A 21634-nucleotide genomic window follows, 5' to 3' on the forward strand; every position below is an offset into this window, starting at 1 on the left:
GACTCTGGCCACTAGACCACACAGCCCTGAGGGAGAGGGCAGCCATGATGACTTTGGCCTCTAGGCCACACTACACCGGGACTAAGGGTGATAGCGCAGACTTAGCCACCGGGCTAGAACAACCCTTACCCCACCCCAAAAGGGGACGGGGCACGGCTGTCCTGCGACACATTGGAGCAATTTACCAAGGGTCGTGGTGGATTCTCCATCACTGAACATTTTTAAATCAAGATTGAATGTTTTCCCAAGAGATCTGCTCTAGTTCAAACAGGAATGACTTTAGGGAAGTGCAGGCCTGTGCTATACAGAAGGTCAGACCAGCAGGTCACAATGGTCCCTCCTGGCCTTGGAATGTAGCAAACAAAACGCCATAGCGAGAACTCGACGGCCTCCTCTTTCCCCTGCAGCCTAGAGTCCAGGCTGAGGGAATCCAAAAATTCTCAGCCTGTGGGACAGGATGCCCCATTTCAGGCCCAACCAACAAGCTGATAGCAAGAAACGGAAACCAAACAACAGCTTCTGCCCGCGCAGCTCCCTTTTTGACATAAAAGCATTTTGAAAGGGCTGCTGGAGCCGCAGCAAAGAGGAGATGCGCCGCAGTTAAACCCAGATTAAAGAATGGCAATAGGAGAACACCGATGAAAAGCCGGTTGCTGTGGAAAAATCTTATTAGGCCATGAAATATAGTTTTTGCTGCTTAAAGAATGCCAGAGTGAAAACCAGCCGTTCTCAAGCTGCCTTTCTCTCTCCCTTCTCTTTAATAATGTGAAACTCATTTCGCAGTTCTCCCCAGAAAATCTGGTAGGGGGTTTTCAAAGGACTTTCCATCCGCAGAAAGTTTTCCTCCTAGCTGCTTAAGTTTCTCTTGACTTTGGATAATGTTGTTCAGTCAGAATAGACCAGAATAATTTGCATCCTGGAACTACTGCCAGGGTGTGCTCTGGACCAGTGCAGGCCCATATGCCACACAAAGACAGGGGAGAGATATGGGCATAAGGAGTCAGGAGAAGCCGCCTCTGGAGATGGGGTTAAGAGCAGTGTGCTGTGTGTGTCCCCCCCCAGCAGAGCAGCTGTGGGTGGTGAGATCCATGCACCAGTCACTGGAAGGAACTCCAGGGCAGAGCATCCTTCAGTGTCAAAACACTACCAGTGCTATGGATTTTGGGTGGGCAGGAGTTAATAGTGGCCCCAACCGAACAGCAACCCCGCTCCTTGGGGCATCACGCTGCCAAGGGCAGGAGCTCCACAAGCTGCTCGGGTGTTCGGGAGATGCTGCAAAGCCTCAGCGCAGTTGAGATCATTGGGAAACATGAACGAAGACGCATGCTCAGGCCCACTCCAGCCAAGAGCCCGCTGTGGCTGCCAAGCAGAGACCAGCCAGGGAAAGTTGCCCAGTGCTCTGGGAAGTTAAGCTCTGAAGCATTGTCGTGAGAGAGAGATGAAGGCTCTAGATCAGTGTTTCTCAACCTTTTTGATACCAGGGATCGGCCTGCTGCCTTCCTAAACTGCGTCTGGAAGATCTCTGGGACAAACAAACCCAAGAGCTTCCAATCTAGATACAAGAAGAGATGGCTAGACAGACGGAGTTCTCTCCCTGACCCCACTGTCCGTGTGGCAGCCAGGGAGATCTCAGGAGCCAGGCAAACTCGGGGAGGTGCCCAGCCTTGCCAGCCCTGTAATTAGAGCACCTGGGCCCACCACTGGGGATAAAGCAAATGTTCCCCTGCAGTCTCATTTAGCAGCTGCCTGTGCACAGACAGGCCAGTCATTACAACAGGCCCCAGAGCTGCAAGGAACCAGCCTTTTGATCTGCAGCACTGACCCTGTAATCCGAGCCGGAGGACAGGCAGTCACTGCGCTCCGCTGCAGACAGGGTACAGGCCCAGCACACAAGAGGTAGGCTGAGCTCAACCCAACAACGAATGGGGGAGAGGGGGGATACAGGGGCTAATTACAGGGTACTGCAAGCTGGGCAGCACCTCTGTACAGCTAACAGCTCTCCGGCCTCTCTCGGTGATTACGGTGCGAGGCAAACTCCCCCCCCCGCCCCGGCAAACACGATTTCAGCCAGAAAGCTGCCCTTTCTAAAACCCACCCAAGTCCTCCCCCGCCCTGGCTGTCAGAGCGCCAGGGAGAAATGAGCACCGTTGCCACTCGGGGCAAGTCTACACTACAGCGCTACATCGGCGCAGCTGCACGTCTGGGGAAGACACACTATGCCGCGGGGAGAGCGCTCTCCCGTCAGCAAAATTACTCCACCTCCGCAAGAAGCAGAAGCTACGTCAGCAGGAGCGTGTCTCCTGCCGACATAGTGCCAGTGTGGACAGCTGTAGGTCGCTGTAACTTGCGTCACTCGGGGGATGTCGTCTTTTTCACACCCCTGAGCGAGGTAAGTTACATCCACTTAAGCAGTAGTGTAGAGCAGCCCTCAAGAGCCCACTCGCCAGCTTAGACCGCCGCTGTCGGGGGTTACTTTCAGACATGAGAAATAAAGAAATACTTTCAAAGAGAAATAAAGGCAGCAGCTGGCCTGCACCAGCGGGTCCCAGGCACACTTCATGCGAACCCAGCTGGCCAGAGTAGAACGTGGAAAGACAACAGCTCCGCTAAGGCCCGGTAACGCCACGCTCACAGGTGCTCCCTGGATTCCCAAACCCCATCTACATTGTCATTGTTTTCAGGGGGGGTTGAATGGTTAACCGATAGTACTATTAAAACCATTCAGCTAACAGCCCACCCTGCACGTGAGGGGCCCCCCACTTCATCTCACAAGGTCACTGCTGCCCTGCTAAGGCTGCAAGTCCCTCCTGCACCCATGGGTAGGATCCGGAGGCGGCGGGGGTAGGGTCCATTCGGATTCCCTTGGATTTATTTAATTTTCCTCAGGGCAACTGTCTCCTGTTGCAGTCTTGGGACAGCAGAGTTTAAACCTCTGACCTTACCTGTGTTCAACAAAACACGAGAGCCGCTGCAGAGCAGTGGTGCTTGCTGACCAAAGCCACGTGGGGTCTAGTCTCTGCAAACTCCCAGCTGCACATACCTGCAGAGAGCTCATGGAGTTGCAAAGAGTTCCCCTTCTGGGTACGTGCAGCATATTGGCAAAGTGTGCTGCATTGCCCATAGAGGATAACAGCCTGCTACTGCTACCAACCAACACAGTCACTCTAAGCACAGACACCAGACGTCTGTATCCCAGCTCCGGAGGTCCCCGGTTCAAAGTTGGTTAATGACCAATGTGTGGCTGGAGGTGAGGCAGAGGGGTCCTTACAATTACACAAAGGTCTCAGTGGATGGCCAAAGGCTCTGGAAGAGATGTAGAAGTTTGGGTGACGAGAGGCGCTAGGAGAAAGGTCCCTGAACTCAGAGCACAGGGAAGAGCACACCAGGGCATTTGCTTCACGGTTGGGAACTCTGCCAAGCCAGTCTCACCCCAGGGCAAGGCATTTATACAACCCCAAGGGACAAGGGGGTGCTGCTGTAGTCTCCTGTGCCAGCCTGGATTTGAAGTCAGGTGCCATCACTTAAAGGGATGCCCAGGGCTAGGAAGCCTGTAATTCACCTTCCCTCCCCACACGCTTTACCCACGCGACACAGAGGGTGGGCACTGCACCATTCTTCCACCCACATGACCAGGGGTTTTACAGGTCACAGCAGACTAGACAGAGCACTAAGGGGTCCCGGCACTGGCCCCTCGGAGATGGACTGAAAACAACATCCCCCTCTCGAATTCCTGCACTGGGTGAGGGTACGGCAGCAAGATGGGCATGAGCCCATGACACTCAGCTGCCTGCAGGTGTTATTGCAGGGTCTCTGGTAGGAAAGAGGGTGTTTCCAATACGGTGGTGTCTTGTTTCTGAGGGGGGGTGTTTTCAGGGTCAGGCTGAAAGCAGGTAAAACTTGGGGCACTACTAGCTTCAGCACCTCCCCAAGCAGGTCCACATGCTGAGCAGGTGAATGCAGGATGGGCTGCATTTCCCGTGCTGACGCAAGCACTGGCTATTGTCTCAACGAGTCCAGTCAAATCCGCTTAGATCCCCTCCCCCCCCCTTACATTTCCCAGCACCTGCTGTTGGAATGCCATGTCCAGCTTTGGTGGCCACCATTCAAAGAGGGTTGATGAATTGGAGAGGGGTCAGCAAAGAGCCATGAGAACGATCAAACAATTAGAAAACCTGCCTTACAGTGACAGACTCAAGGAGCTCAGTCAAAGAGAAGGCTCAGGGGTGAATTGATCACAGTCTGTCAGGACCTATGTGGGGACAAGTATTTGATCACGGGCTCTTCAGCCTAGCAGAGAAAGCTCTAACCCGATCCAAAGGCTGGAAATGGAGGCTAGACAAATTCATACCAGAAATAAGATATAATTTTTTAATAGCAAGAGTAATTAACCACTGGAACAATTCACCTGGATTCTTCATCAGACAACTTTTAAATCCAGATTGGATGTTTTCCTAACAGCTCTGCTCTAGGAATGATTGTGGGGCAGGTCTCTGGCCTGGACTAGAAGGTGGTCAGACTAGGTGATCACAATGGTCCCTTCTGGCCCTGGAATCTACAAATTGCCAGTGATCCAAACCCCTCACTCCTAGAGCCAAGCTGGGTTCTCTTTTCTGCCCACACCCCCCACCTACAATAAGGGGCCTAAAGGCCAAACTCCACAACCCTCATGCCCTCAAATTCTACCTTCAGTTACTGCCAGGAACCCCACTGTCCTCAGCAGGCTGCACTGCAGAGCACAACAATTCAACATGGCCATTAGCCACACCGAGGCTATGGGCCACAGCAGGGAATCCAGCCCAGGCTCTGGCGTCTGCGCCGGCTCAGCCAACAGTTAATGAGAGTGAGGAGCAGTGACGCTCCTCAGAGATGCTCGCTGGCTGTGCTAAGCAAGCACACACAGGGATCAGGCCCCATCAGCACCACGGTGCCATTGTTACCATGTAGCTATGCACTTTCAAACCAACTCCTACCTTCAGCTCAACTCCCCTTACCATTCTCGGATTACGCCGCGCAGCGCCGACAAATCAGCGCAACCGGCAGCTCTGCCATTTCACGTCAGGTTCACTCCCAAAACGGGGATCAGACTCAGAAGTTATTTGAAAGCAATTTGCAGCTGGAGACACTAAGCACAGGCGACAGCACGCAGAGAGGTATGCTTCCTTCCGACCCAGGCTGCGCCAGCACAGAGCCCGGCTGGGGAGCGCCCCCAGCAACCGGTGTCTGCACGGCTTACTCAGCCCCAGCCATACGGACACACAACGGGGATGGAAGGGCTCACGCAGATCAACGTTTCTGCATCTCTATGGACAGGCCTCCCCCGAGTGCGGCTGGCTGGCTGGCTGGCAAGGCTGCTTTCGCTCTCCACTACCCTGGGCAGGGAGCTTTGTGCAGGCTGTTCGTGGGCCAGATCCCCAGCTGGCGGAAACCAGCGCAGCCCCCTTGATTTAGAGCAGCTGAGGATGAGCCCCCACCCTGAGATTCACTCCCACAAGCTCCAGCTGACTTGAGGGAACTGCAGGACTGGTGGGAACAGATAAATATTTACTGACCCAGGAGTGGCTAGTCCTTCAGACTCCCCCCCACAGCCTGGCCGTCTCCGCAGCAGCAGATGGTGCTGCGTGGGGGCCGTGTCTCTGAAGAGGAACCTCGTGTGATGATGCAGTTTGAGACACGGAGCATTGGAGGGCATGGGAGGCTCTGAGCTCTTGCAGGGGGAGTTCGGGTTCTGCGACTGTTGGGTTAGCTTCCATTCTTATTCCTTCCCACTCTGTGGCTGCCCCCCAAGCCCAGGCCATGCATCATCAACGCCCCAGAGCACCCCTGCCCTCACTGGGCGGCTGCTCCCATACGCCAGTGTAGCGCCACCCTCCTGCTACCCCCTCCATCCTAGAGCTGCCTCCCCCCCACCGCGCGGTGCTGTAGTGACCCCGGATGCCCACAGTACAGGCCCCCTCCCTCACGGGTGCCACAGGGACCTTGCTGCTCTCAGGTAATCTGAATAACCCAGGGAAGTTGCATCTGCCGTTATGGAGTCCATCACGCTCTCTCCCCACCCAGACGCCTCTGAATCCTGAGCCTGGAAAAGGAGCAACCACCACGCCTCGATCGGTACCACACCAAGGCCTTTCCAGCATTCTGTATCCCCAGCAGCTGGCCGCAACCAGACCTCCTCCCAGGAACAGCCTCCCAACACACGTTCCGCTTTGCTTTGCGCCCAGATGAACAGCCAAGGCTGCGGCACTGACTGGATACGACTAAGCTAGAGAGCTGTTCATTCTGCCTGGGTCCTGGCCTCCCAGTCCCTCCTCCCCCAATATCCCTGCGGACAAACCATTCACATCCAGAGTACCCCGCAGCCTGCCTCTGCGCGCAGTTCAAAGGCCTTGCGTTTAACACCACTCTGACCAAGACTCCAGCCTATTTGCATGGGCCCAGATGTCCCATTACAAATGCGCCAAAATCCTTCCCAGCTAAATGATTAGATTTCCACACAGACGCCACGATAATGAAGTCAGCTGGAACCAAGCGGAAACCATTAGACTAGCACCTCCTCTCCGTCACAGCCATCGTCACGGGGGTCAGCCCAGCGTTGGGCTGCGGGGAACCTCCTCTCAGTCCCAACGACGCCGCACCCACAGCACCAGGAGACAGACGGGACCGTCTGCCCAGGGGTCAGTAAGTTCTGAACTACACAGAGGAAACCCCTCAGCAGAACTGGGACACGTGCTCCTTGGGCGAGAACACCCACCGCAGGGCAAGCCGAGCTGCAATCAAACTAGGGAGGGATAGGCTCAGTGGTTTGAGCATTGGCCTGCTAAACCCAGGGTTGTGAGTTCAATCCTTGAGGGGGCCACTTAGGGATCTGGGGCAAAATCAGTACTTGGTCCTGCTAGTAAAGGCAGGGGGCTGGACTCGATGACCTTTCAAGGTCCCTTCCAGTTCTAGGAGATAGGATAGGCAGACATGGCGCTCTGCGGCGTGCCGAGTCCAGGCGCTGGGCCGGCATCATCTAAGCCCTTCGTTTGTGGGCAGGGAGAGGGCCGAATACGGATGAAATTCAGAGATCCTGGACTGGGAGAAGCCCTGCCCCACCCTGAGGAGGGCAAGGCAAGCAGTGATGGAGCCAAGGTTTGAAACACAAGGAGGATCCCTCTGGAAAGTGATTCCCTGGGACACACACACTCAGTGGGGGGTAGTGCCAGAGGTAGTGGGAAAGGGGAGATGAGGCCAGACAGGAGTTTGCTCTGTGGTGCAGCAGCCAGAAAAGAGGTCAGTGCACTTCATGGCAGCAGGCGCAGGCACATGCTGCCGCGGGGCGGGGATGGCCCTTTCCGGTGGAGGAGCACGCGGAGCATCAGGCCCAGGTCCACCAGCCCAGCGTCCCATCTCCCTCAGTGGCCAGCACCACCCGTTTCAGAAGAAGGTGCAAGATCCTACAGTGGTGAGCAGGGACAGCCTCACCGGGGCCGGCTGCTGTGTCCTCCCCCCACCCCAGCCCTTGGCTCGAGCCCTGATCCAGAGGCGGACAGTCCTTGGGGGGGGGGGGGGGGTACTTTTATCTTTGCGGTAACTCTGGACGTTCCCACTACCCATGTAAGTGACCAGTGTCCCTCCAAGTCCTGGCACTGGTGCCCCGGGCCCCTAACACTCCGTTCAGCTCCGGGCACCGCGCTGCCGGAAGTATATCGAAGAGCTGCAGGGAGTTCAGAGAAGAGGCACAGAACGCAACCCAGGAACAAAGGGGAGAGATGAAAGAGCTACGCCTGCCCAGTGGGGCTAGAAACAGTTGGGGAGGGGCCAGCCCTGCAGCGGGGTGGGAAGACCAAGGGAGGAGAGGAGCAATTGTGGAGCTGCATAAGGCCACAGCTGGGCGCAATGCGATGGAATTAAGGCAAGAACAGCCCTGACTGCAAGCCGAAGTGATACAGGCCCCACCACTGGGGGGATTTAAAGAGAGCCCAGACAGCACGGTAGCAAGCGGGAGCTATGCTGCCCCACACTGCAGGAGGCAGCTGGGCTTTTCCACCCGTCTAGCCTCCCCCATTCCAGCCAAGCCTCTGCAATGGACACGTAAACGCTATTTTACCAGCTGAGTGCTGCTGCTGGCTAGCGCACACAGCCAGCCAGGTAACTCAAGACCCACTCCGAGCCCTTCCTTCCCTCGCTGAGCCCAGCACAGAGAAGCCCCTTGGCATCCCCTCGTTCCAAACCGGCCGCACACACTTCCTTCCCCGCGCACAGCGCGAGCGATAAATCTCACTTCGATGGACGCTTGCCGCAGGCCGCCCTGGCTCTCGAACACACTTTATGCTAATTCCACCACGGTTGTATCCGAGCAAGTGGGACGGCCCTTTACATGTCACAAGCCAGCCGCAGAGACTGGGGGCTCGAGAACCACCTTGGGGCTGCAGGAGTCAGGTGGGAGAGTCACTCTGTCTGCAGCATGGCCACTGACCAGGGGAAGGGCAGCCCTTCGCTCTCCCAGTCACTGGCACCCCGAGACGTGGGGCAAGGAGATTTGCCTCTAACTACTGTCCAGCGATGCTGTGGCTTATACGACGACTGCACCTCATCAGAGCAGCGCCCCCTAAGGGATGCAGCGAGAAAGAGCTGGAAACCTGCAGTGGGACACCACGGTGCTGAGCGTGGCACAGAGTGGCAGAAGGAGCCCCCTGGATGGACCGCTACCTGCAGCAGCCCCACAGGGGTCCGGTCTGAATGCCGGGCCATCGCATGTCAGCAGTTCCGATGCAGGAGGGAGCAAACGCCACCGTCAGGCCAAGCCGCTACGAAATGATCCGTCTTCCCCTGGGGAGCAGGGCTCACGGGACACCAACCTCTCCAGCCATCCCCATCGTCCCAGTTGGGACCAGGCCAATTCTCCCCACTACATCTGATGAACTGTAACTCCTGCTCCCCCACTGTGACTCAGTCAAACCCAAGGGGCAGGGACAAGGACAGACACACAACTCATCAGGCCGGGGCCCACCCCAGCCCAACATCTGCGACCAACCACTAACAGACAGTAAGTGCCACACGAACGCTGCCCCCAAGGTCTCCCAAGAAACCAGATGCGGCCGCCCCAGGGACAACACCCCCTCTTCCCAGCAGGCGGGCCCAGCCCTGACAAGTAGCCTCCCACCCCTCCCCTGCCGTGAGAGGGGAGGTCAGTCTCTATGGCCTTTCAACCCTTTGTCCCTCTGCCATTAAGGGGGCTCAAGGGAGGGCCTGGGGCACTGACACCTGTGGATTTTTGTCCACTAGGAACTAGACTGAACCCTTCGACTCAGACCAGACAGGCCCCAGCACCGGCACATGGCAACAGCCTCCCTCCCGGACAGATTCCAGCCAGCAAGCCGGAGGCACAAGGCTCCATATCCCGGCGTTAGCCTTCTGAGCCATCCTCTCCCCGCCTGGTAATGTGTAGCCCATGCGCCTCAGCAACAGTGCACCGTCCACACGCTGCTGCCCCCAGGGCCTGCTGGAGCCCGGAGCAGGCATTACAAGCCTGGCTGAAGGTCATGGCCACAAGTGCCTTCATTAGACTCAAGCTCGGTAACGAGCAGACTTCTGGCTTCCACTCAGCAGGGCCCCCCCAGGTGCGCACACAGCTCCAGAGCGTAGGCCTTGGCCCTGGTCTGCATTACAAAACTATTTTGGTATAACTACGTCGCTCGGGGGTGTGAACAACCGCACGCCCAGTGACACAGCGACAGCGCAGACAGTGCTGGGTCGGCAGGAGAGCGTCTCCCGGCAACATAGCTACAGCCTGTCGAAGGAGGGGAGTAACGAAGCCGGGGGGAGAAGCTCTCCCCGTTGGCTTAGAGCATCTCCACTACAGTGCTGCAGCGGCACAGCTGTGCCCAGGCCGCGTTTGAAGCACAGACCTGCCCTCAGACTGAAAACCGAAAGGGCACACCCCAAAGCACTTGGGGTGCTCCAAACTAGCCGCTGGGAAGAAAGGCCCAGGGCAAACCCTTTGTACAGTGCCCCCAGACATGGAGCCCATCACGCTAAGGACACAGCCACCCAAACAGCCAGAAGGAAGCGCTTTCCATCCTACAAGAGCCAGGTATTGGCCAATCACCCGGCCAAGGCTACCGGGGCGGGGGAAGGGAGCGTGTCCCAGATACACCCATCCCACGCACAGGCCAGAGCGGAGTCGGCACAGGAAGCGTTTGGCTGCAGGCACCGAGCGCATGCGTCGGTGCCTGGGGCCCTCCCGTGCCATCCAGAGGCTGCAGACACCTGCACTAGAAGGCTGCAAGCCACCCAGACACATGGTACGTCAGCTCTGCGACGGGGGGCTAATGGGCTAGCTGCTCTTGGCGGGAGGGGATAAGCCAACTCCCCAATAACCAGGCCCCGCTGGGAATCCCAACAGTGCAGGAACCCACAGTGATCTGGTGCTTCCTGAGCACCCCCGGTCAACAAATCACAGAGCGACGGGCTCAGAGCTGCCCTTGGAGTCTCTCCTCCCCCCGGTGCCCTCAGCATCCCCTAAGCTGTGTCGGGCTTTGGGCACTATACCTGTCCACGGGTATGGCAAGAGCCAGTGGAGACAGCAGTCCCGGGGGTGTCCGCATCTGAGCAGCACCTCATCCCCTCAGGCAACACACGGGTCCCTGCCCCCAGGCCCTTGAGCAGCCCGGCGAAGGAACACGGGTGAGCAGGACAGACCCACGAGCCAGGCTCTGGCTGCAGGCACAGCCCGCTCACAGCTGCCTGGCTCGGAAGCACTCGAGCAGCTGTTAAATAATGTGTAAATCATTTGATGGAAAGAAGAGTCGGAAAGAGCAGCATGAGGCAGGGGGGAGGCCAGCCCATGCATCTGAGCACAGGGGACTCAGAGCTGCACGGCCCCTTGACATTGTTTGTAAAACACTAGCAGTTTGGGCGGATGGCCAGTGCGTGCAGGATTGGGAGCCAGAAGCCACAAGCTTTAACCCCAGCTGTGCCAGTGACTCCCTTAGGGATGGAGGGCGAGTCACAGCTGCTTTCTCCCTGTGATTCCCGGTCTGAAATGGGCACGAGAACACAACCACCACAAGGCAGGGCAGGGGGGGAAGTAATACAGGCAAAGGGCTTTGCAGACTGACCATGCTAAGCACCGGCAGGAGAGTCTCGCCAATAGTCACAGCAGGAAAAACACAGAGCTGGGGCACGTCCCCTGCTTGTATTCGCACTCACCACGAGGGTGACGGGGCCTAGTCCAATGAGGGCTATTGCCCCCGAGAGACAATAGCTGCAGAAAGGCCAAAAGCCGCAAGGACTTCGGGCTCACCTGCGTTTACGGCGGGGGTTAGGTGGTAGAACTGCGTTGCTCAGGGGCGTGGACACACACTTGTCATGTAGACTTGGGCTTCCACGCTGAAGCCTCCAAGCAGCAGCACTTGGTGCCGTCTGCAGCACAAAGCGAAAACCACAAACGCAAAGGAGATGGGGCAGTTCTCTGGCCTGCGTCACACAGAGCACAGGGCACCGGGGTCGGGGTCGCAGTGCAATGAAGTTTGAGACCCACTGGAGTAGGCGATCCCGACCGTCTCACCTGGCCTTGGGATCTATGACAGACTTGCTGTAAAACCCTCGTTGTGGTGCCCTGCGCATTAAACGGAGACACCGAGGCCAAGGTGGTATCAGCGAGAGTGCCAGGTATGATCACCACACTCAGCTGTGGCTGGAATGCGGTTAACTCTGTGCTCATCCTCAGAGCTAGCCAGCCCGGGGTTCCCAGCCTGCGTAGGTTGATACTCACATGCCTCCAATGGCAACAGTCGCACAGGTTCGCTCTGAGAAGGCAGGCACAGTCTCCGTGGCGGTGCTGGCAGGTCTGATGTAGTCCACAGTGACGTTCACCTGCAAGAGAAGGCAGCCAGGTCTGAGACTTCATAAACCACCAGAGCACATGGTAACGACAGACCGAGCCCAGGGTGAAGGGGCCTCTGCACCCATGCTGCTCAGGGGCTCTCTGAATGCGACCTTCCCCAGCCCCCTGCCCACACCCAGAACCAACTACAAGCTCCCAAATACCCCGTCCGATCAAAGCATGCACTTCCCAGCTAACGCTAGCCAGGGTGGTGAGTTACAAGTGTAACATCTGACAGGCCAGCAGGAGACAATAGCAGAGAACATGTACACCAGGAGCCTTCCAGGTTTAACAAGCTGCACAGAACTGAACTACTGCAGCCCTTGGCTCGGGGAGGAAAGCGCAGCTCCAGCATTTGGGCTGAGAGAGCAGGACTGAGCACACTTCACTGCTTCTCGCTCCCAAACGCACACGAGACGCAGCAGGGCGCCAGCAGCAGCACAGCACAACACAACATGGAGACCGAATGGACAACCAAGGTTTGCCCAGGACAAGGCCATGCCTATAATGTTACACAAACTCGATAGAGCTCTTAGTCCTGCTGCTGCCAATCGCAGAGGTCATTAACACAGGCGGGCAGCTGGCAGAGATGGTGGCACGTTGCTGATCAGTGGGGTGTTGAGAACCAGCTACAAATCATTGTTTGGGAAAACCCCAAACACCCCTTTGGATACCAATTAAATATATAAATCAGCATCCACCTTGGACAGTATCGTACTGTCATTAGCATTCAGCTCCCAAACCACTTCAGACCCGTGCATCTGGAGTTAGCTGGCTAGTGTTTGTCCACACTAGACAAGGGCGTTTGTAAAACGTGGTTGCTACAATCCTGGTGCAGACACAGCGAGTGGTAGTTTGTAGTCTAGGCTCCCCGCCAGGGTCCACCTTGACCAGTCGAGCTGTGTGACCTACAACTTGCCCTATCTACACTGGGCTTTGAATCGTGTTGGCTGTTAACACATACCGTGGGTGAAAACCCTGGCCCTGCAGTGTCAGCGACAACATTGACTTTGACAGGGACACACCTCCACCTGTAGTCTCCCAGTACAGACAGGCCCAGATGGCCAGCTTTGGCTTCCCAGGATCGAAGCTCCTGGCCATCACCACCTAGTGACTGCACGATACAAACCCCTCTGGGCTGAAGCAGCACTCACTCCTGTGCCAGCTCTCTGCACAGAGACCAGTTTTACCCTCCAGAGGCTCCTGTGGCCAGGGCAGGGGGAGCTGTTCCTGCCCCATTCGCCCTCCCTACAATCAAAGTCGCCCCTGCATAAAATTCCCAGGGATGCCGCTGTTCATGGTAAAGAGCTCAGATAGTCACGTTCTCTCTCTGTTCCCTTTCAAGAAGGCTACAGATGATGCACCAGTGTGGAGGAGCCGCAGCTGAGGAAATCCGCTCAGGTGGATTTGTACAGGGAGGAAAGCCCAAGTGGAAGGACCGGGTGGGAGATCCTGAGTGCAGAGTTTAGGCGGCTACATTTCCAAGAGTGACTCTTGGCCTTGGCTGCCCGACTTGGATGCACTGAAGGAGCCTGCTCTTCCCAGGGGCCGTGCTCGGCACTTTCTGAAAAGCGGGCCCCGTTCCATGGGAATTGCCAGATGGATCAGACCCCAGAAGCCCATCTAGTCCTGCATCCTGTCACTGACACCCAGAGAACGGGGCAAGCCCAGTGGGGGACAGACGGGGGATAATCTGCCCTCCCCATGAAGGTCTCATCCCAGAGATTGGTTTGAACCCTGGAACAGGGGCTCTCCCCCTTCCCAAACTCTCTTTACAGCTTTGGCTAGAACAACTCTGGATGTTGTTATCCAGATACTATCCAAACCGCCTTTGAACCTTGCTAACTTCTTGGATTTAACTTCCTGTAGCAGAGCAGGGAGTTCCACAAGCCAAACGTACGTATGACAAAGTGTTATTTTCCGTTTTGAACTGACCTCCTTTCAGTGGTGCTGAATGCCCCCTTGGCACTGTCTGATAAGACGGGGGAACAGAAGCTCTACGGTGTTAAGTTAAATGGGCTCCTTTTGGTCAGCTTGGCCATCAATTTTCAAACAAATGCAACAGAATTCCGACTCGTTAGCTAGCTCTGCACGATGCAGTGGTACAGGCGTCCAATCCAGTACTGGTGAGTTTGAACAGCAATTCCCAACTGCAATAGAAAGGGCAGCACAAGAGGGGCTAGGGGAATTTCAACTGAAGGGCTGAAGTGTTTGAACAAAGCCTGTTACCTAATTCATGCCAACAGCTACATTTCTATGTAAATCCAACTTAATCCGGCTGCTTTGCTTACTCCAAAAACTTACTTCCCAACATTTTAACTGCCCCTTAATCCAGATAAAGCCGAGGTTATTCCAGTAATTGGGGGATGGAGATGGGAGAGGGTGTCAGCATCAAGTAATCTGCCTTGCCAGACTTGGAGGGGCTTGGATTTCCCAGCTACTGTGGGACTCTCTCCTGCTAGCAGAGTTCAGACCCATCATTTTCCAGTATCAAAGGCAGCAACTGTGGTGTGAATGGCACAGCCATGCCATTGGTGAGTGCCCACACAGTCTGCACCAGCGCTACTCCCCCAGGGGAGAGCCAGATATTCCCAAGCAGACAAGGCCCTAGAGCGGACCTGAGACCCAGGCCTTTCACAGCCCAAGGCAGAATCGCTGCAACCTCCTCAGCGGGATGTGGCCCCTCCTCACACACTGCAACCCGCCTTGCCTGTCGATGGGCTCCAGCCCACCCAGCTTTAAACAGGGTGGGCCGTGGCTCCCTCGGAAAGAGGCAGCAGCTCTCAGCTGGCAGCCCCCTAAATGTAATCAAGAGGCAGCGGTGGGATCCTGGCCTGTGTTTCGTCCCCTGCTGGGTGTGGGGCCTGGCAGATCGCGCTCCAAGGCGTGCTTTCCCAGGATTGGTTTCTTGGGAGGGAAGATAGAAGCAGCTGGTTTTAGGGAGGAAGGGAGGGTGACTCTCCCCTGCTTAGAAGTAATCAGGCAGCAAAAGAGGGGAGACAGGCACTGACAGGGCCCAGCACGAGGTCTCCCTTGGTAGGTCACCAACCCATGGAGCTCCAAGTGTCTCATACGCCCACATGGCTAAGCCATCTCTCTGCCCTAGGGTTCCCTCACTGCAGCAGCTGAGCACCTTGCACACAAAGATGATCAGCAGTAGCCGAGTCTCTAGTGGACTTCATGGAGCGCACAGCTCTTCTCCCAAAGCCTTGCTACTCACCCCGCCCACCCAACCGAGATACAAAGTGAGTGCTCCCACCAAGGAGATTTCTGAGTGCTGCTTCCGCAGCTCAGCTGTGCTCTGCAGCCAGCCAGCAGGAGGAATCTTTTATACATCACTTTTTTTTTCCAGGTAGGGTTTTTTCCTCCCTTTTACACCTTGGACTTCGAGCTAGCACCTTCGTTCCGCTTTCAGCCTCGACTGATCAAGTCAAAAGGGAGCAGGAGACAGACAGGCGTCAAGTTCATCAATGTTACAAGAGTGTCTTGAAAGCCCTTTCAACTGTCGGCTCTTTACAAGCCTTGCGTTTAAAAGGAGCATAAAAATGCAAAAAGGTACGACTCACTCAAAGCCTCCTGCCATCGGCTCACTCGCTCGTACAACGGAGCTAATCATGTCTGGGAAGCAACAAGAGGGAACTCTGTCAGGGAAGAGCCAATTAAGGGGGGAGGTTAAAGTAATTCCTTCTGGTGAAACTACTGTCATAACTCTGTGGGGAGAGGGGAGAGGAATAATTATTTGGAAAGGGAAATTAGGAAATTCAAACTCGCCCAGGGTTTCTCTCAGCAGCAAGGAGCAGCGCATTTCGGAGACACCTTGACCAGAAGCAGGCAATAGCTTTTGGCTAAAGATGGGGACAGGCAGCTGACCCAAGAGCTGACTCAAAGACATGCTCATCTCCCATGCATGCTCCAGCACACGGCCACGGCCACGCATGGGGTGCTGTGTACGTACCAGGGTAAGGTGGTCAGCAGCACAAAGGGTCGTTGCATTTCACACCTCAAGATGCGGATTCAAATCCAAAATGGGGGGAAGGAGTATGGTGGCTGAGTTGTGGACTGAGGTTCACTAGACATGCAAAGTATCACAACAAGGTGGCATGAATAGTGGCATCTGCCCTGGACAGTAGGTTCAGGTGCCCTGGCAAAGCCGACATGCCACCAGTCTGTACTACGCCAGCGTGGTTAAATCCTTCGCTTCTCTTAGCAAAATCCACTCCCCCCGGACAAAACACCCCACAAATTCCCTACACATTCAATCTGACAGGCCTCAAAACAGTTCGCATCCAGGCTGACAATGCTTCCTTCCTGGTGCCACTTTCAGAGGCAGGGATGTGACAATCTAATTCCCACTTTACTCACCCGCTACAAAATGCAGCCAAAGCATTGAGACCAAAGGTGGAAAGGACCTACCGTTGCCAACTTTCATGCGGTAAATAAGCACCCCGACTTTCACAATAAGCCAAAAAACAAGCTAATCCCATTTCAAAACAAGCCAGTCCTTAAGAACCCCCACACTCTATGTGACTAGATCCACCGGCATGCAGTCTGGACCTGTGGTGGGCCCACTGTGCACCCCTGACTCTCCCTTGCCCCTGCTTGCCGGGAGCTATCAAAACAAAGAAGCTACAAGCCAAAAACTAGCAAAACAAGCAACTCAAGTCAATTAGGCCAAAAACAGGCCCAATTTCTGCGTTTTTCCCTCGGGTTTGGCATGTCTGAAAGGACCCAAGGGCCAGTGTCTGCAAACACCACACAGCCAATATTAAGGAGGCTGACGTGACAGGCCAACAAGTCATGGAGCACTCTTGGTGACGGGTGAAATGTTCTACCCCACTGACCCAACAGCACCCAAAGCAACAAGAAGTTACTCACCTTGTGCAGTACCGATGGTTCTTCGAGGTGCGTGTGCCTAGGGAGCTCCCCGGTAGGCGTGCCTACCGCCCTCCAGTAGAGTACCCTAGGGACACTACTTGAAGCAGCAACGGCTATGCCACTGCCATAGCATCAGGGCGGGGGAGAACTGCAGCATGGCGTGACCAGCACAGCTGAGAAACAAACATGGGCAAGACCCAGTGTGTGGTTTAGCACAGCGGCTCTCCAACTTTCCAGACCGTTCCCCTTTCAGGAGGCGGATTTGTCCGGCATACCCCAAGTTACACCTCACTTAAAAACTACTTGCTGACAAAATCAGACCTAAAAATACAGAAGTGTCCGAGCACATTAGTACTGAACAATTGCTGACTTTCTCCTCTTTACCATAGAACTATAAAACAAATCAATTGGAATATAAATACTGTACCTACATTTCAGTGTTTAGTATGTAGAGCAGTATAAACAAGTCATTGTCTGTATGAAATTTTAGTTGGTACGGACTTCGCTAGTGCTTTTTCTGTAGCCTGTTGTAAAACTAGGCAAATCTCTAGCCGAGCTGACATACCCCTGGAAGAGCTCTGCGAACCCCTAGGGGTACACGTCCCCCTGCTTGAGAACCACTGCTCTAGTAGACAGAGCCTGGGTTTAGCAGTCAGGAGAGCTGGGATCGCATTCTTGGCAGTCAGCGACTTGCAGCGTGGCCTTTGGGAAAGCACTGAAGGTCTGATTTTCAGTGGCCCGCCATCACTGGGAGCAGTGGGTGCTGACCACCACTCAGCCGCTCTGACAGAAACGGAGATTACAGGATCGTATTTCCCTACCTCCCCGGGGCACTACGGGTTCGTGTTTCCAATGCACCGAGCTCCGGAGAGGAAAGGTGCTAGGAACGCGCCTATTATGCTATTATTGAACATACCATAACATTGCATTCTGAAGAGATGTATCAAAGAACCCCAAAGGGGTTCCAAGAACAGCAGCCAGCAACGTTACAGCAGCAGGAGGCAGCTACAAACCAGAAATTAAACCCTAAGGGTAATTAGCAATTTGGTCCCGTTCCTGTTAGTTCCCCACAGCCAGGCCATAGATCTGCCTTCATTCTCTCACCACTGGGAATTGTCACTTCTTGGCACCCAGGCAAACGACATCAAGGGAACACAAACCTGTATCTCAGACCTCAGCGTCTGCCCTGTTCTCATTCACACCCAGTCCTCAAGGGACCCCATTGGACAACCGGCGTATAGCCAGGTTACCACTCAATCCCATCTGATCCTGACCCACAGCACCCCAGCTATCCCAGCCCTGCCAGTGCCCCTCAATCCCAACCTGCCGCCCCCCTGCTAGTCCAGCCCTATGCACCCCCCAGTTTTGCAGATGTCCCTCAATCCTGCCCAACAGTCCCCCAAGCCCTGAATTCCCCACGCAGTTCCACCAACACGTCAGCCCCATGCAGCCTGCTGGCTACCCAAGGCCTCTCTAAAGCAGAGACTGCTAGTGGTGCTGGACTGCGAGAGACACCGTGGGCCCTGTGGTTTGTAGCACCTGTTACTGAGAAAGCCAATGCCCCTACTTATACAGCCCAAAATCCCATTAGCCTTCTTGGCAACAAGGGCACACTGTCGACTCATATCCAGCTTCTCGTCCACCGTAACCCCAGGTCCTTTTCTGCAGAACTGCTGCCTAGCCACTCAGTCCCTAGTCTGTAGCAGTGAATGGGATTCTTCCGTCCTAAGTGCAGGACTCTGCACTTGTCCTTGTTGAACCTCATCAGGTTTCTTTTGGCCCAATCCTCTAATTTGTCTAGGTCCCTCTGTATCCTATCCCTGTCCTCCAGCGTATCTACCACTCCTCCCAGCTTAGCGTCAACTTCAGCCACGTTCCAGTCTCGTCAATGGATCGCCAGCTTGAGAGAGGCGCAGAAGTGCTCGGGCAGGGAGGATTCCTGCCTTCACAGTTCTCATCAGGCTGCATTTAAAGGACCCACCAGATCATTAGTAGTATCCTATAAAGGACAGTTACAGCAAGGACATGGCCTCTGCCCTGAAGCGCTCACAAGCCAAACCAAGCGATGTAAGAGGGGAATACGATCCACTGTGGACACACCCATCTGCAGTTCAAAGCAGGGGCCTGACTCCCTAGGTGCTTAGATAGCCTCCCCCACTCGCCACAGCCTCTGAGCACCCCATTCGTTTATCTTTGCAACACACCAGTGTTGAGTTTAACTTCACTTCCTGTGATATTATCCCCATTTTCCAGATGGCTGTCAGAGGCAGGTCCCATGAATCCCAGCGAGCCAAGTCACCAAGGCACCTGCCCTCCTGAGCCAGCCATGCAATGCGGTGATGGTACAGTAGCGTCAGGAAGGGGCTGAGCGCGACGTTAGGAGGAAGGCCTGCGGCAGCCCGAGCACAGGAGGCTGTCAGCTGGCTCCATCTGACCCAAAGCATTCCCATAAGTGGCCGTTACCGTCACCCAGCAGACCTGCACTTTGCTAAATATCTGATGGGGAGAAACTTCATGGAAACAAAGGCCGATGTGCTTGTCAGTCCGAGCACCGGCGTGTGGCCAGCTCCCCCGCAGCGCGCTTGGGCCTATGCACACGGCACTTAAAGCAGAAGGATCAAACAGAATCCAGAGGGGGAGACGCCGTGCGCAATCCGTGTCCTTCGAAGCAAGGGAAAGTCTTCGCACACAAGTGTTCCCAGCTCACTTCCCAGGACCTGAATGTGCATTCACCACCACGTCATGGCCAGTTCAAGGAGTGACCCGTCAGCTCCACGCACTTGGCCTGTGGCCTGGTCATGCGCCGCTCTCCCCCACACCACACACAAGGCTCCCTGCTAACAGAGCCGGTGGTCACACCAAGGCATCCATTTACCATCCCACTCCTCCCCCGCCCCAGATCCATCCCACCCACCCCACCCACCAGCCCTGGACTCGCTCCACTCTACAGCCAGTGTCGATAGCAGTCGTCTACCGGCAAGTTTCCAAGGTCAGCTGCAGTCAGTGTGAATTAAATCACTCGGGCAGTTCTCCTCCCTGGAGGAGATCCAGCCCCGAGAAGAATGGCACTACACAGAGATCGGTTTGCCTTTGTACAGCCCGCCTGCTCAGTGTCACCCTCCCTTGCCTGGTGCCCAAGCACTCTACTGGGATTATTACAAAAAAAACAGACCCTCCCCCCGACAAAGGGAATTTGTGGTCCTGATTAATGAGCTCCCTGCACTCTGCGGGAGGAGGAAAAGTCAGCACGGACTGGAGGAGGGGAGCCATGTCCTCCAGCCTCTGCAGCATGCTCCATCCCATCAGCTTTTTACAAGGACGGGGGGGAGAAATAATGCACCAAGAAGTTTACATAAATAATTTCTGGCAGGGGACCCGAGCCACTGAATTAAATTAAAGGGTCTTGCTAACCCACTGTTACCAAGGGAGGGGGCACGTGTCCTGTTCAATGGCTGGCTCTGGCTGGGCCCCCATAAGGACAAGCCAAGCTAATTAACATGCGGCCGTAGTTCACCAGCTGGGGTCACAGAGCCTTTGGGAGCTGCTCCCGTTTCCAAGGCAGCTCGGGCTGAGTGCGGAATAGAGGCAGCCCCCTCCCCACACAGATGGGTTGTGTGTTACCAGGCCTGCCAAGGCTGCAGCATCCCCACTCTGTGTGAGCAACCTCTCCCATCCCAGGCTCCACCGTGGCCATCCCCAGTTCAGCAATGCGGCTGTCGGAGCACAGCCCAACCACTGGCAGGAGGTGTGATGGAGTAGGGAGTGGGGAGGATCGACCTGGGGATGTTGCGGGGGAGTTTTGCAGGTACTGTCTGCATTGGTGATGGGATATCAGGGGGTGACTTCACTTGAGGGACGATACCTGAGCATGTAACCTGAGCCAGGAGGGGGTTGGGGCCAGGTGACACCTTCTGCCCGGGAAACTGGACAAAGGCTGGGGGAGGAGCCAGGGGGTGTGGCTGGAGGGGGTTTCAGTTTGGAGCTGGCTGGGGAAACGGAGGGAGCCCCAGGGCCGGGGTCTACGCTCCCTACCCCCAAGATGGATCTGACTGAGGAGGGAAGACCAACACTTTCCAGGGAGGAGTGACAATGTACCACCAGCAGGCTGACCCACGGGGCCGGGCTGGGGCTCACCCATGGCACGGGCAGACACACCGGAGAGGCCGCTGGGCCCTGCAGCAGAGAAGAGAGCCCCAGCTCTCAGAGGGACATCTCTCCCCTCAGACTAGCATTTTCAACGGAAAGAATGAATAGTTATTGGAAGTTTGAGGAGGAGAGGACGACTCACTGTCTACAGGCACTACCGTCAGTAATTACAGAGGAGCCGGTCTGGTGTGCCAGCCGCCTACCCACCCCCTGCCATCTGCACCTCCTCCCACCCAGCCATCCTGCATCACAGCCCCCTCCCTCCCCGCCCCAGTGCTGTTTCCTTGCTTACAAGCCCACGCACCCCCACTGCGAACACGGGCTTCTCTCTCGGCCCCGGACTCAGCAAAGTCACTGAGGCTTGTGCCTTAGAGGCTGGAGAAATGTGGAGCTCACCAAGAACTCAAGCCAAGCTGGGATATTTAATTTAGAAGACACCATCCTCTCCTCCTAGGAGCTGGGACCAGCAGCCGAGGGTGAGGGGCAGGGACCGAGCTGCTGGGGAGAGTGCCTGAGCAGAACTGCCCGGTGGTGAAGGGAGAGCGGCTGGGGCTGAGCAGATGGGCGGTGCTGCCTACGGCCCTGGGGAAAGGCAGGACAGCCCAGAGCCAAGGCTCCATTAGAACAGATTCTCTGCATCACAACGCAGCTCAGGTGAAGCTTATTCATCATGACTAGAGCTCCTGGTCTCTCTATGAACAGGTAAGGAAATAGCCGCTTAGGAGCCATCCGGGGAGCGGCGCCAGG

At 55.7% G+C, this 21634-nt stretch overlaps 1 protein-coding gene across 1 annotated transcript in view; it reads right to left on the reverse strand.

Moving 5' to 3' along the window:
• The window catches only part of SND1 (staphylococcal nuclease and tudor domain containing 1), a 434812-nt gene that overhangs the window by 248231 nt on the left and 164947 nt on the right, over positions 1-21634 (reverse strand). The window contains exon 12 of the mRNA XM_065422299.1: positions 11756-11856. Coding sequence (XP_065278371.1) covers positions 11756-11856 — 101 coding nt within the window. The remainder of the gene's footprint in view (positions 1-11755; positions 11857-21634) is intronic.

The sequence above is a fragment of the Emys orbicularis genome, chromosome 1 (genome assembly GCF_028017835.1).
Source record: "Emys orbicularis isolate rEmyOrb1 chromosome 1, rEmyOrb1.hap1, whole genome shotgun sequence".
Taxonomy (NCBI): Eukaryota; Metazoa; Chordata; order Testudines; family Emydidae; genus Emys; species Emys orbicularis.